General features: G+C 31.7%; 2 protein-coding genes across 4 annotated transcripts in view; both read left to right on the top strand.

The window, feature by feature from the left end:
- Positions 1 to 16,036, top strand: part of LOC134707179 (signal transducer and activator of transcription 5B-like) — a 56,648-nt gene that overhangs the window by 36,274 nt on the left and 4,338 nt on the right. For all 3 annotated transcript variants that reach the window (XM_063566740.1, XM_063566738.1, XM_063566739.1), the window contains exon 21: positions 14,527 to 14,658. In XM_063566740.1, the coding sequence (XP_063422810.1) occupies positions 14,527 to 14,658 (132 nt within the window). The remainder of the gene's footprint in view (positions 1 to 14,526; positions 14,659 to 16,036) is intronic.
- On the top strand, positions 5,453 to 7,634 carry LOC134707181 (octopamine receptor Oamb-like). The gene has a single exon (XM_063566743.1). The coding sequence runs from the start codon at positions 6,543 to 6,545 to the stop codon at positions 7,548 to 7,550; it is 1,008 nt and encodes a 335-aa protein (XP_063422813.1). The 5' UTR covers positions 5,453 to 6,542; the 3' UTR covers positions 7,551 to 7,634.

The following is a 16,036-nucleotide window of genomic DNA, read 5'->3' as shown; positions in this document are numbered from 1 at the left end:
AAAATTAGAACATAGCAGTAAAATGCAGTTTTTGAATTATATCTTTGAAACTAAGACATTTAGGGCAAATCTTTGAAGATTTAAATGTCCATCAGAATAAGATCTTTCCCCTCACAAATTTTCAGATGAATCTGACAACTCGTTGTTGGGTTGCTACCCTAAAATTGTTAATTTTAAGGAAATTTTGCAGTTTTTGGTTATTATCTTGAATACTATTATAGATAGAGATAAACTGTAAACAGCAATACTGTTCAGCAAAGTAAGATCTACAAATAAGTCAACATGATCAAAATATTTAGAGGACCCCTTTAGGAGTTATTGCCCTTTATAGTCAATATTGAACAACTTTTCGTCATTTTTGTTAACTTGTACAAAAATCTTCTTTTCTGAAACTATCAGCCAAATTTAAACAAACTTGGCCACAATCATTACTAGGGTATCTATTTAAAAAAAAGTGTCTAATGACCCCACCTACCAACCAAGATGACCGACATAAGTAAATACAGTAACAGGTGAGCGACACAGGCTCTTGAGAGCCTCTAGTTTTTTGTGTATTTAAAATTTGTATAGGGGTCACCAGTGTAGTGATCACAATGTGTGCCCCTTTTGTTATGGACAGATAGAATTATTTTTCTCACAACTATCTTTTTCTTCAATTTAAAAAAAAAAATGTAAGATATTCTCTGTCTTTTGGCAAATTTGGTGCAATTTGAGTACTGTTATGTCACATGTTTTTCAGATACAATTCATAACACCTTAACCTGGTGTAATGGTTTTATAATAAACATGCAATTGTTTTGGTTATGTCAGTTTTTCAGAACCTAAGTCATAAATGTTACCTAAATCTGAACCCTTAGCTAATTTAAATGATTCATTGAGTAATGTTATTAAAGTAATTGAGATAAATTCCCAGATGCTGTGAGTATTAAGGTAAATCAACTATATGATTGTTTGTCAACCAAGGTTCACTGTGTCCACTGTTATATATCAGATTGATTTCTGTTTGCTTTTGTCAAAAACAAAGCAAAATATTTCAGTAAATGTCAGTTTGATAAATCTTAAAAATAGAAACAATCTCTTCAGAGGAATGTTTTTATAGATTTAATTTTTATAAAACCTATTTACATTTTTCTTTTGTAAATATTTTTTCTTTCTTTTTCTTTTGAATTATTAATGTTCACAACGCTTTACAATCAGCATTAAATTATATCTGATCATTAATGACTTCATTGTAAAGTATTATGTCAGGTGCCGTTGACAGGTGGCCACATACCTGTCAACTCTCCTGATTTAGTGAGGATTTCTCCATGGTGAGTATTGATATGACTCTTCTTGAAGTCTTCTGTTATACAAACGGAGTATTTCATAACAAGGGAATAAGTGGAAGGTGATTAGGTTGATCTTTATTAATGGACAGAGCATGTTATATTTATAAAAAAAATATGGCAAATGACTTTTGAAACTAATGACGCATAAAAATTTACACTTGTCAATAGTATCAAAAGTCATGTAAAAGGTTCTATAAAAATCTATTCCTAAAAAATATCCCCACAAGGATTGCTTCTACTTTTAAGGTTATAAAACTGACATTTACTGAAATGTGACAGCTCCATGTTTTGCTATGTATCTGACAAAAACAAACAAAAATCAATCTGAAAAACAACGTTGACACTGTGACCTCTAGCAGATAGATATATATCTCTAAAATCAAACTATTTTGGTTGCTTTAAATTTCCAAATCCTACAGACTTACTCTGAAAATCAATGTCAAATGACAGCAATCTCAAACATGTGTCTTTGGTCGTTATGTCGTAAGGTGTTATAGTGGAAATTACCTGATGATTATGAAAATATTATTGACTTATTAGACCATTATAAAATCTGACTGACCTTGGCCAGTACATTGTCAAAGATTTTTTTTTTTAAATTCCTGATAATCCTATAAGTTCTTCACAAATTATTGTACATGTAAAAATTTCTAAAAACAAGTGTTTTGTTGACTGCATGCTGATGTCTATTTGGTTATTTATGTTGTTCAGTTGTTGTCTCTTTCACGTCTAACCCTCATCTCCTTTACAACCTAACTGGTAAAGATGTCAAAATTACCGTATATATAGAAAATGCCATACATATGAAGACATTTGTTTGACATCAAAAAAATATATATATATATAAAAAATAGTATTGGTGAAAAGTCAAATTATGATTGGAAAAGAGACAACAACCTGACCAAAGAGCAGACAACAGGTATATCACCAATAACATAAAACTAGTACTTTCAATTAGCGAAAAAAAACCACAAAAAGCTAAGGACCATTGCTTTCATTGTTGTTCTTCATCTCAAGATTACAAAATTAAATTGTTTGTCAATAATATATATTAGAGACAGGTAATAAATATAAAATAAACTAGAACACATCCTCTAAATCGCGGGTATATTCAGCTTGTGAACTGTTGTAGGATTCTTTTTTTGTAAAAGATTTTATGTATGGAGAGCAATGGAGAGTTTCTAAAAAAGGTATCAAAAGCCCTCTCTCTTTTCCAAAGTCCAATATTTGTTTCCTTTCTGTTAAATTCAATTATTTTTCATGTTTCTGGCCTCAAACCACAATTATTCTTTTCCTTTGCTACAATTTTGGTAAAAGTCAAATTAAAGTAAAATTTTGCGCCCCTTCAAATATGAAATAAATGTAACTGCTTATATATAGACCATTATTAGTCTAATAAAATATGTGTCTAGGACAGTCCATCAGTGCTTTTTCTTTTGAGAGCCTTATTAACATGCCAAAAGTTATATGAATCTTGTATAAATGACTAAGACCAACTAAGGCAAATTTGAGGGGTGGTGGAGGGATCCTGATCCTGAAATCCCGGGCTTAAAAAAATGAATTCCGAGATGCAGAATTTAGAGAGGTTCATATTGAGAGATCCCGCAATCGAAAAATATTTTCCTGGATCCCGTAAGGTTCAATCCCCAAATCCCGAGCTTAAAAACACATGATTCCAACGTCCCGAAAAAGGTCCTGCCTCCCTTTAATCTGAGCCTACTTTCATATTTGCCAAATCACTACTTTGACTTTCAACAATAAATTTTTATGCTTTATGGGCATTATGTTCTCTAGAGCATCCGTGCGTTCATTCGTTCTTTTGTTTGTTCGTTCGTTCGTTCGTCTGTCCCGCTTGAGGTTCAAGTTTTTGGTCGAGGTAGTTTTTGATTAAGTTGAAGTCCAATCAACTCGAAACTGTGGCATCCCTGTTCTATGGATACATTCTTGTTACAACATGTTTTACTTTTTTTTCTCCAAAAATAACTCAATCTGAATAGTCATAAGAATGGATGGCAAATGCGACTACGCATGTTACCTATAGAACACAGAGGCATGATGATTAATTTATTGTGGAAGGAAGAGAAGAGACGCACAAAATGAGGTCTTCTCGTTTAATAGTATAGATGTATACATGACTTAGTTTAGGGAGCTACCATTTGATTTTTATGGGGGCTAGGATGAAATTTGAAAAAAATAGGCAGGACAGGAGTTTTGAGTAAAAAAAAAAGGCAGGATGAGACACTTGCAAAAAAAAGGCAGGACAGAGATTACAACTAAAAAAAAATGCAGGATAACATTTTTCATCCTAGCCCCCCCCCCCCTAAAAATCAAATGGTAGCTCCCTTAGTAGATATGCTTGCATTGCTTCAATAATTTTGAAAAAAGATTACAAGAAAGTTGTTTAATATGACTTTTAAGACATAAATTCATTATAAAATTCAATGATATCAGTTAAGAAGATGAGACATTTCAGCCTGCACCCCCATGTTTTATATACTGAGCCAAAAAAGTTTAGCAACATAAATATGAAATTTTGTTTTATTACTAAATCATAACAAAATATAATTTTGATAATAAAGCAATGGAATTATGACAAGTCAGAAGCAACATGAATGTTCAACACTAATATTCATTAGGATATTTTTTGTATGGAGCGCAGAATGGTCAAATTGCTGAAATGAGCATAGTGTTATTCAAAATCTATTTTTCTGCCATGCTCTAAGTGCGTCAATGAAGGATTGACAGGCACACCTGCAGCTGCCCTTATTCAATGCACTACTCTTGTGGCTGGAAAAACTTGTCACGTGTTGACGTAAAGCAAAGGTAGCGCTCCTCCCTTGACGATGGTTGTTTTTGGTCTACAACATATCGACCTATCCTGTGCTGTTGCAATTTGTTGATATCTGTTTGTTAGTCTATAAACTGTTGACTTATTCATATTAAATCTAGCCACGACGTCAGCAACACTCATGCCGGTATCAACCATTCTAAGAGCCATCTGACGGTCATTTTTGGAGAGGCCTGGTTGACGCCCCATGCAATTTTTTAAAACTTTTATGTGTTTTTCTTACCAATGGTGTGTTTCTGAACGTTAGTGCCCTAAAAAATTGAATTTCATTTTAAAAGTACAGGAACAGGAGGTAAAACATAAATTACACGTGCAAAGCTGAAATGGCGAGAAATCAATCACCCTTAAAAAAGTATGACTGTTTAAACTTAGGATTATATCAATGATGTTTAATGAAAAAAAAATCCAGAAACAACCAAAAAAAATTTTTTTTAAATGTGTTGCTAAACTTTTTTGGCTCAGTATAATTGGTCTCTGCTTTTAATTAGCATTTTTTACAGACAAAATTTGTGAAAAGCATCAAATTTTCATAATTATCAGATAATTTACAACATTATCCTTAGTACTATATTGACCAAAGTAAAGAGTGATGAGTTTCATAATGATTTGTTATGTAAATAAAATTTTCATTATCATAAGATAATTTCTGTAATAGACTTATGACATCCCATAGACCAAAGTCACATTTTTGAGACTGCAGTCATTATCAAATATATGAACCAGATATATGTGTCATGTAAGTGAGTAGCATTTGGCAATTTAATGTAAATAATTGGACTAGAACAGCTTTTGTTGACATGAATACAAATAAATATGCACATGTGAATAAACGTGGACATAATTGGAATCTTTGGGTGATGTAGTACCAATTTATTGAGGTGAAATGGAACGATATAAAATAAAACCTAAAAAACTTATTTCCTAAGCTTTTAAGATAACCTTATTCAGTTAAAAAGCTTATATCTATTGTTAACTTTGCCTGCAGCAAAACAATGGTAAAAGATGAGTTTTGACCTTTCCAGAGCACCTAATTATACTCTGGGAATGTGATGCTCCATCTTTGGTCTTCTGTGAAGTGCTTTTAATTTTAATTTGATATTGTATACTAAATTTTGTAATCAGAGGAGTTTTAAAAAAGTTGCAAGTTATGTTTGATATATACATTATATAAAAATGCATATTTGCTGCAATTTCTTGCAACAATTGTTTGTTGATAAGTACATTACATGTACATGTATGCTCTGATCTATAAATTAAAGTCATCAGTATTTGGTTCAGTCACTCTATTATTCTAAACATTATTTGTATTTTCAAAGAGTCTTATTTGCTTGATGTGACCATTGGTCATGTGTTATTTTAAACTGCCAGTGATTTACAAATCCTAGTTATGTGACCTATCAGGTTCTAGTTTCATTTGATTGACAGATCAATTCACACATCTTGCAACACTTTCCTTTCTTTTCAAGATGACGCTTTCCTTCCTTTTCAAGATGATATCGTAATTTTTCCAACAACTGGCTATTTATTGGATTTTAATATTTGCTATATGGATAAGACCATGAATTGTGCCACTGACAAGATTATAATTTGAAAATTTTATCTTTGAACAGAGACTATTGATTGGACATCATTAATGTTTACATTGACTACAAATCATTTCATGCAATGGTATACACCAATATTGCTGAATGCTTTTGTCGTAACTTGAACACTTCTATTTAAGATATAGCTAAAAGTGTTAAAACATTTCTTTATTTATAATTATTCACAATTTCTGTCACAAAACAGCTGCAAGGATTTCAGTCAATGTCACTTGACTAAAAAAGTTATCGGACAATATATTAATATTTGATGTTGGTTTATAAGGAATGAATTTCCTGAGCTTTCTTATCATGGAACTCACAGACATCAGAATTTAAAACTGAAAGTGTTAGACTGGATATTTTGTGAAGGACAAGTCAAGACAAATTGAAGAACCTCATTTCTTATGTTTAAACTAATTACATTATGTTTAAATTCTGTGCAGATTCATAAGACAAAAGGACTTACATAAATATATTGTGATACAGAGTCTTGGTTAAAGAAACAATCATTTGACAGTATAATAGTTTACTGTTGCTTGTTTAAGATAATTTTATATGAACAGCAGTGAACTTTGAAAAGGAATATCATAATATCTATATTACAGTGACTATAAATAACAGTATGCATGGTATAAGGTGAAAATTACTGACAGAAAATTTCTGAAAAAAGTTACAAGGCAAAGGTGCGAGTAGTGATATTTTAACTACTTGGAATTAAATATCTCAGACAATAAATCTGAAGTAAATTATCACAGTTAACAATAGACAGTGTATTTATAAAAGATGGATAAACATATAGTTATACCATTGAACATTTCACAAATTCAGAATGATGGATTGGACTTCAAAGATACTAATTATCACTTTCCAGATTATTATAAGGTATTAGCCACTGTGTATTTGGCTATTATTGACATTTTTATCATAATAGGGAATGTATGGGTTATTTTTATAATTCTATCCAAACTTCGTAAGAGTATGTATTTGTTGTCATCTCTGGTTGTTTCCGATCTACTGACTGGTATAACCTCTATTCCTTTATATCTTTTGTGGCTACATCATGTTGATCTATTTATATCACATCCTATGTGCTTTGGTTCATTAATGACATCATTGTTTCTAACTTCAGCCTCAATTTTAAATATTGTTGCCATGACAACTGAGCGTTACATTGCTATTTGCCACCCAATGTTTCACAAGTCTTTTGTTAAGGTCAATTTCAGAGTTATACTTTCAGTGACAATTGCTGGAATTTGGCTGACAAGTTTTCTTATAAGTCTGTTTTCTTTTATTTTCATGAAAAGAGATTTCCTGATCTGCTCCTATTACAATGTTTATAATGGTCAGTTTCTGTTTTGGGCAATAATATTAGGAGTATTCAGCCCTTTCTGCCTTTTGTCAGTTATGTATGTAAAAATGTTTATTTCTGTAAAAAAATGCTTTAAAAGAGAAATTGTACAAAGAATGAGTTTGACGTCAAGCTCTAGTTCTCAAACTCGTCAAAAAAACATTTACAAGGCCCTAAGGAAAATGGTGTCAACTTTATGTTTGGTTTTGACTTGCTTTGTGTTTTGTTGGTTTCCGTTTTTTATTACAATAGTTTTACGAGTGGTATGTAAAGAATGTGAATTGCCAACATTGGCTTATGAAATCATATTGTTACTTGGTTTGACAAATTCTTTTACAAATCCTATCATTTATTGTCTTAGACACAGGTCATTTAGATTGTCATTGAGACCAGGATCATATGCTGAACAGGAAAGAAGTAACAGTCACAACTTTTCAGATTGATAGGTACTTAACTCGATGGGGAAAGTCAGTGGTTGTTTTTGCTCAAAGTGATACACATGAATTAAATTTCCCTTTACTTTAGATAAGTTGCTTCAAAGAAGTGATGCCCATATTTTAAGAGACAATTTTTATATTTCCTTTTTCAAGATTATCCAAAAATGGAAGGTCCATAGAGGAAGTCAACTGAAAGACATATCTTTTGATATGGGTTAGATCCCTCTCACAGTGCTTTTTTTCCAAGTTGCTATCTGTTGTTTTATTGTTCTAAAATTGTCTTCTATATTAGTGTTTGGTTTAAATAGGACATTCTCAAGGTTTATCAATTCATTTTTTTTTTATCATGCATTAATTTTAATTCATGCAACACAGCCTTCCTTAAGATCATTTTATTATGGTACTCATATGCAGATCCAGGAGGGCACTGGAGGGCTGGCCTCCCCCTTTTTGGGAAAAAAATGGTTGATTATATAAGGAAGCATGACTGAAGCTTCCTTTAGGTCAGTCATTGGGCCCTCCTCATAAAAGGTTGTGGAGCTGCCACTGGATTAACTATCATATACAAAATTTTTACCCTTTAATAGATCATAACTATGAGAATGTATGTACTATATTTAAAATCAATATTTCTCCTATCCTAAATCATTTGTCAACTTATGGCTGAAGTTTATGAAGATTCATTAGTTATTAACTGATGTAGAATAATAAACTGAATATTTCTCCTTAAATTATGTCTAAGAGAACTGACATTGATATGCTGTTTTGTTTGATAGAATTCTCGGGTTGCACCTTTGTAAGACAGTTCTCATTAAAGGGAAACAAAACATGTGAAACATCATTAGTAAATTGGTTTTGGTAGAAAAAGTTCATTTGACAAGGGATATTTCAATGTTGAAAGAGTCATATAAATTGGCATTGTGTTGTGCATCAAAACTATTCTTTACAGCAGTTTATTCAAAACTCAGACCATTTTACAATTTGTTTTATCAAACCAAACTGTTCAACTGGTCAGAAATTTTAATTAACTGCTATAGAAAAAACACAGTTAAATCATAAAAGAGTAAAATGAATGCACTGTGAATTCATTTTTTTTTCGAGGGTAATAATTTTTTGTGGAAAGAGGAAAACTGTCAATTTTTTGGATAATTAGTTTCATTGTTTTTGCCAAAGTTAGCATACAAGCTAATGGAAAATTTACACTTTGCTGAATATTTAAATTTGTATTTCACCTGTACCCACGAAATACATGAAAATTGGTATTCAACTATTAATAATGAATCCACAGTATTGTAAAATGTTTATGGTGATCATTTTTAATATCCTTGCAATATATTGGATTTAAAGTGGATATTTTCTTAATTATCTGTTAATTGTTTATACATTATAATTGTATTGTTATCAGTATTGTTTTATTATTGTTGATGTGCAATAAATATGTTATCTTCTGAGCTTTTGGGTTTTATAGTGGCATTTATTATGAAATATTTTTTAATGACTTACTGGTACATATATTCACCATTCTACTAATACTTGGAATTTTCAAAGATTTTCTAAAAAGATCTATTACCAAACTCAAAAGTGACAGTTTAAACAATATAAAATGCAATGGTCATTTACTTGTCTTTCTTAGCCAGATGAATTAATATTTAATGCATGTTATACCCTTGGAGAGGTAGACTGGTATGTCTCTGTATGCATGTTTGTCTGTCTTTTACTGTTTTTGTTGCATTTTTAATAGTAACTATAAGACTCATGTTATTGTTAAATGGAACTAAATTCCATTTGGTTTTATTCAACTCTGTGACACATTTTTAGTTGAAAAAAATCAGTTGAAAAGGGCTTTATACATCAGATTTATGCAAAGCTCTAAATCAACTAAGAAAAGACTATAGACTTAAAGTACTGACATGACAATACTTCAAGTTAATCAACCCAAAAATGTCTTTTAAAAAAATCATGTATTCAAGACAAAAATATACATCCAATGGATTTAGTGTAAAGAAGTTGCAAATCAATCTTGAAAAACATATACAATTTCAATATGGTCCAAATTTTATCTTTGAGAATTGAAATTTATAAAAAAAAATTATGCCCCACCTATGCATCTGTTTGTATGTCCTGCTTCAGGTTAAAGTTTTTGGTCAAGGTAAAAGTATTTGATTAAGATGTTCAATCAACTTGAAATTAAGTACACATGTTCCCAATGATATGATCTTTGAACTTTCTAATTTTTGACCCCAATTACATGGTCCATTGATCATAGAAAATGATAGTGTGAGTGGGGTCTCCATGTGCTTTGGACACCTTTTTTAGCTCACCTTTCCTAATAGGAAATGTGAGCTTTTCTCATCACTTGGCGTCCGTCGTCGTCATTGTTTTCGTCTGTCGTCGTTAACAATTTTTCAAACATCTTCTCCTCTGAAACTACTGAATGGGTTTGGATGAAACTTAGCATGATGGTCCACAGATTATCCTGCACAAAGTTTGTGCTTCGATTTTTGATCCGTCAAAAAACATGGTCGCCGTTACTTAAAATAGAACACAGGGGTCAAATGCAGTTTTTGGCTTATATCTCAAAAACGAAAGCATTTAGAGCAAATTTGACTGGGGTGAAAATGTTCATTAGGTCAAGATCTATCAGCCCTGAAATTTTCAGATGAATCAAACAACCCATTGTTGGGTTGCTGCCACTTAATTGGTAATTTTAAGGAAATTTTGCAGTTTTTGGTCATTATCTTGAATATTATTATAGATAAAGATAAACTGTACTGTAAACAGCAATAATGATCAGCAAAGTAAGATCTACAAATAAGTTAATATGACCAAAATTGTCAATTGACCCCTCATTGTACTTTAATGACAGTTTTTCACAATTTGTTCATCATATTTGCTAACTTTAAAAAATCTTCTCCTCTAAAACTACTCAACCAAATTCAACCAAACTTCAACTGAATGATCAGTAGGGTGTATAAAATAAAGTTTGTGTTTTATTTTCTATTTCGTCAAAAACATGGCCGTCATGGCTAAAAATAGAACACAGGGTAAAATGCAGTTTTTGGCTTATTTCTAAAAAAATCCAGCATGTAGAGCAAATAAGACAAGAAGTTAAAGTATTTATTTGGTCAAGGTCTACCTGTCCTGAAATTTTCAGCCGAATTGGGTAACTGGTTTTTCAGGTATAATGCCCCTGAATTGATGATTTTGAAGAAATTTTGCAGTTTTTGGTTATTATCTTGAATATTATTATAGATACAGATAAACTGTTATAGCAAAAATGTTAAGCAAAGTAAGATTTACAAATAAGTCAATTTGACCAAAATTGTCAATTGACCCCTTAAGGAGTTATTGCCCTTTAAGGGCATACGATACAGTTACAGAGAAAGGAAATGATGTTGCTAACGTAATTTGTTATTTTCGCGACGTCAAACTGTGACATATCGGGAAAAGGTGCATTTTTCGATTGATTTTTATCATTCAAACTGATTTAATTTTAAAACGAGTTCATGGACCCCTATTTTTCAAAACGGCATTTGGTTTCATTTTGCAGGGAGATTATGTGACCCAAACATTATAAAACTGTAAATAGAGGATTTTTTTTAATTGTGATAAATAGGCAGTAAAAAATTGCGTTTTTTCCTCAATTCATGAACATTTGATAAATATGAGCCATTTCTGAATAAAAAAATGCGCATTTTTAAAGATATTTATAAAATACAGAAATTACCGATTATTTAACAAAAAACAATTTGTTTTTATCTTTTATAACAAAAAAAGTTATGTCTTTCTTTCGAAAAAGAAATAACGGCCACAAATCTGAATTTCGAGCAAATATACAAAATTTCGACCTCATTTTACGCAAAAAGTAGCACATGAAGGTATATTTTTTATTACATATTTGATTTAATCAGGTAAAAAATAGCCTATATGCAAATTTTCATGAACTTGAAAATACAGGATCAAAACTGTATCGTATGCCCTTAAAGACTTTTTTTCACAATTTGTTCATCATGTTGACTTATTTCAAAATTCTTCTTCTTTGAAACTGCTGTATCAATTTCAGCCAAACTTAGGCTAAATGAGTTTCAGAGTATCTAGTATAAATTTTATATTTTATTTCCTTGTATGTCAAGAAACATAGCTCCTATGGCTAAAATAGAACATAGGAGAAAATGATTTTTTTTTTTGCTTTTGAAGAAAATCGGACGATTCAAAAATCATTTAAATAAATTGAAAAGCCAAAATAATCATTGATGAGAGATTTAACCAAAAAAATTAAGGTGAGCAATTCAGACTCTTGAGAGCCTCTTGTTGTTTTGTTACTGTAATGTCTTTTCTCCACAAATCTACTGGTGTAAAGAATGATCGAAATATGAAGAAGACATTTGATTTCTTCTTTATTTCTAATGCCTTTTATCAGCAGTAAACACATAACTAGATTGCAAACTTAAAAAGAAAACAATAAACAAAGTAGATTAAAAATGAGATAGGCAAAAATGGCAGCATAAAACTAATTGCTGCCTTTCTCAAATAATACATGTTATCACTATTTGTCCACCATTACTGGATATCACACAGGTTCCCTTAAAATTTTGACGACATAAAACAAACTATCTGTCGCCACTTTGGAAAAGTGATTGTTGTATGCATCAAAATTTCCTTGGCAGTTTATAAAAGATAATAAGAAGTCAGTTTAGCAACAAAAAAAAACCAGTGAAAAGATATCACATTGGTCAAGACTAATCAGATGTAAGATGTAGCAGCTAGAAGCTATTTATGTTATTTTTATCAAATTTCTCTTTTGAAGAAATTGTAAGACTTAATCCCATCAGACTTCATAGGTATGATGATAAAGAGACATAAAGAATCCTTGTCATGATCAGATGGCACATATGGTATTAATTAACTTAACCTCATCCTTGAATTCCAGTATTGATCAAGTGTTAATTTGATTTACCCCAAGAAGATGAACTGTACAAATATTTTATATAACTGGCTAAGTTTACATAAATTGTTAGACCTGAACATAATAATTGTAAAAATTAGGAGATGTGTCATAATTGTCAATTAGACAACTACCCACCAGAGTTTAAATGAAATGGACGTAAGTAGTTATATGCAACAGTGGAGCCTTTAATAATGTTAAAACTGCAGTTCGTGTGGTCGGCTATAAAAGGCCCTGAAATGAAAAATGTAAAGCAATGCATTTGAGAAAATTAATTAAAATTACTTATTATCTCCCAGTAGAGGGGGAATAGTATTTATCTCTCTCTCATTGGTGGATAATTATACCCCGCTTTAAAAAAGGGGGGGTATACTGTTTTACCTCTGTCTGTCAGTCGGTCCGTCAGTCCGTCCATCAGTCAATCTGTCAGTCTGTCCATCAATCCGTCCGTCAGTCAGTCCGTCCCATGAAACTTTCGTCACATTTTTCTCAGGAACTAACATACAAGGATTTCTGAAATTTGGTTTCAGGGTTTATCTTAGTCAGCTATACCGTGTGATGTGTTTTCAGATTGATCACTTGACAACTTCCTGTTTACCAAACACTTGTATGATTTTACACATGATAGCCAAGTTGTAAATTTTCGTCACATTTTTCTCAGGAACTACAATACAAGGATTTCTGAAATTTGGTTTCAGTGTTTATCTAAGTCAGCTATACGATGTGATGCGTTTTCAGATTGATCACTTGACAACTTCCTGTTTACCGAACACTTGTATGATTTTACACATGATAGCCAAGTTGAAAATTTTCGTCACATTTTTCTCAGGAACTACAATACAAGGATTTCTGAAATTTGATTTCATGGTTTATCTAAGTCAGCTTGACCGTGTGATGCGTTTTCAGATTGATCACTTGACAACTTCCTGTTTACCGAACACTTGTATGATTTTACACATGATAGCCAAGTTGAAAGTTTTCGTCACATTTTTCTCAGGAACTACAATACAAGGATTTCTGAAATTTGGTTTCAGGGTTTATATAAGTCAGCTATACCGGGTGATGCGTTTTTAGATTTATCACTCGACAACTTCCTGTTTACCGAACACTTGCATATTTTTACACTATTATTATTATCCACTTGCGGCGGGGGTATCATCAGTGAGCAGTAGCTCACAGTTTCACTTGTTTTATACAACCTGCCAACTGATATATGAAAAAAATTAAATAATCTTTGGGTTAAATTGTTTGCACAATTAACCAGTTATTTTAGGTATTACAATTGGTAGCTTATTTATTATTATGTCGATTTATTTATAGTTTGTTTGACAAGAGCCCAATTGTTGTCCTGCCAAATCATGGGGTGTTGCACAAGGGAAAAAAAAAGAACCAAAAAAAACAGATGGGAGGGAAAAATTGTCCCTTTGTTTGGTGACATGAGTTACAATGTTTCTCATCTCTCTATGAACTTCATTATCTTGATCAATATTAATTGTGCCACCTTGCTACATTTTTTTATGCTCCATTTATGGGCATTATGTTTTCTGGTCTGTTTGTCCATTCGTCTGTTCCTTCTCAACTTTGTTCATTCTCCTGTCTGTCCCGCTTCAGGTTAAAGTTTTTAGTCGAGGTAGTTTTTGATGAAGTTGATGTCCAATCAACTAGAAACTTTGTACACATGTTAACTATGATATAATCTTTCTAATTTTGGTGCCAAATTAGAGATTTTCCATTTTCAGGGTCAATTGAACATAGAAAATGATAGTAAGGATGGGGAATCCGTGTACTAAAGACACATTCTTGTTATTCATAAATTTGCAGCATAAACAATATATGTGCAACTTCATTTCAGTGTGAATTAATTTTTTCCTCGCCCAAAAACTTCAAGTGAGAGAGATGGACGTACAAATGAATGAACGAACGAACGGACGAATGAATGAACGGAAAGGCTAACGAACACACAGACCAGAAAACATAATGCCAATAAAAATCAAAATCAGTTTATTACTTCTGCTAAATTAAATTATTTATTTTCAGTGGTGCTGCACCTATGAACTATGATAACCCTTCAACACCTCAAGCCATTTACAATGGTCCAGACTCTCCAGCCAGTATATACAGTCAACCTATCTCAACACCAGGATCAAATGTAACCAGTACCAATAACAAGTAAGTCATACACCAAAAGCTTGTGTTACCGGTACTTATACTAAATAAGAAACAAAGTCAATATTTAGTCAATCATCTCATTGCCAGCATCTAATATAACCAATATTTCATTAGGTTCTGGATCGAAAGGGTGAGTACTCAAGTACAGTTTTAGTACTCAGATACTCGTTTGCCTGTTATATATCTTGAGATACTTTCTCTTCACATTTCCACTCACTTCAGTTCAGTTGAAATATCCCGGTCGTAATACTAAATAAAATAAATTCAGAACATATATATGTTTATCCTGAGGCTACTATTTGTTATAGTAGCACCAGCATCGTCTTTTCCTTCCGATGGAATGTTTTCATGTGCACTACTTTGTAACAAAAAACAGAAAGTTAAACAGTCCTTTGTCTGAAATTATTGACCAGCTCATATCTCTAAACAAGAAGTGAACCCTATGAACTGATAATATAAGAGACAATTTTAATGGTGTTTGTACACAGATCAACACTAGCACTTTCATGGATTAATAATTAACTCATCACAAGCCATGAAACTTACCCTTTGTTTGTTAATCAAGTCTTATTTGTCAACGTGATTTGTATGAGATGTACATTTATATTAATTTAGTTACTCTTTCCTTGAAACTTAAACTATAGTTGTTTAATTTACATTTGAAAGATAGTCAAAAGTAGGAAAGCAACAGTCAAACCCAACACCTGAAAATAAACTGACAACAATATGGCTAAAAAAAAGAAAATTAGACAAAAAAGGGTGCAAAATAAGAATGGAAAAAAAAAACAGAATAAGTCAGACTGAGCAGCACGAAAAAGCATTAGTTATTTGAAATCCAATATTGTCGTGACAAATTAATGGACAAGTCTTATCATAAAATATACCAACTCCACAGGAACAGATGAAACATATTGTTGTCTACGTTGTCAGACTTTATTTGCAAACATTTTTTTATTTTATTGGAATTTGGTTCATGAACACGTACAATAATTACTATTGAGATAGGTTATTTTTAGAAACATTGGTCGGTAATTCCTTGTTTAATTAGCACAATAACCAGGGGTTGGTTTCACAAAAAACCTTACGATTAAGATTGATCGTAAGTCATGAACAATTGAGTATACTTAAGACAAATCTTAGTCGTAAGTTTTTTCGGGAACCGACTCCTGAGGAGTAAGCTACATTTGTAGTGCATTTGTCTTATGTTTATGAAAGGTAATAAAAAAAACACTGCATCCCACCTAAAATCTAAAAACTTTTCAATAGACGTTTAAGATTCATTCGAGTACTCACGAGTACTCAAGTATTTTGACAGAGTATCTGAGTATTGAATTTCAGATCTTTTGACATCCCTACTAATAAGTAAGTCATATATATC

Source organism: Mytilus trossulus, chromosome 2 (assembly GCF_036588685.1).
Source record: "Mytilus trossulus isolate FHL-02 chromosome 2, PNRI_Mtr1.1.1.hap1, whole genome shotgun sequence".
Taxonomy (NCBI): Eukaryota; Metazoa; Mollusca; class Bivalvia; order Mytilida; family Mytilidae; genus Mytilus; species Mytilus trossulus.
This window is presented reverse-complemented; position numbering and strand designations above follow the sequence as displayed.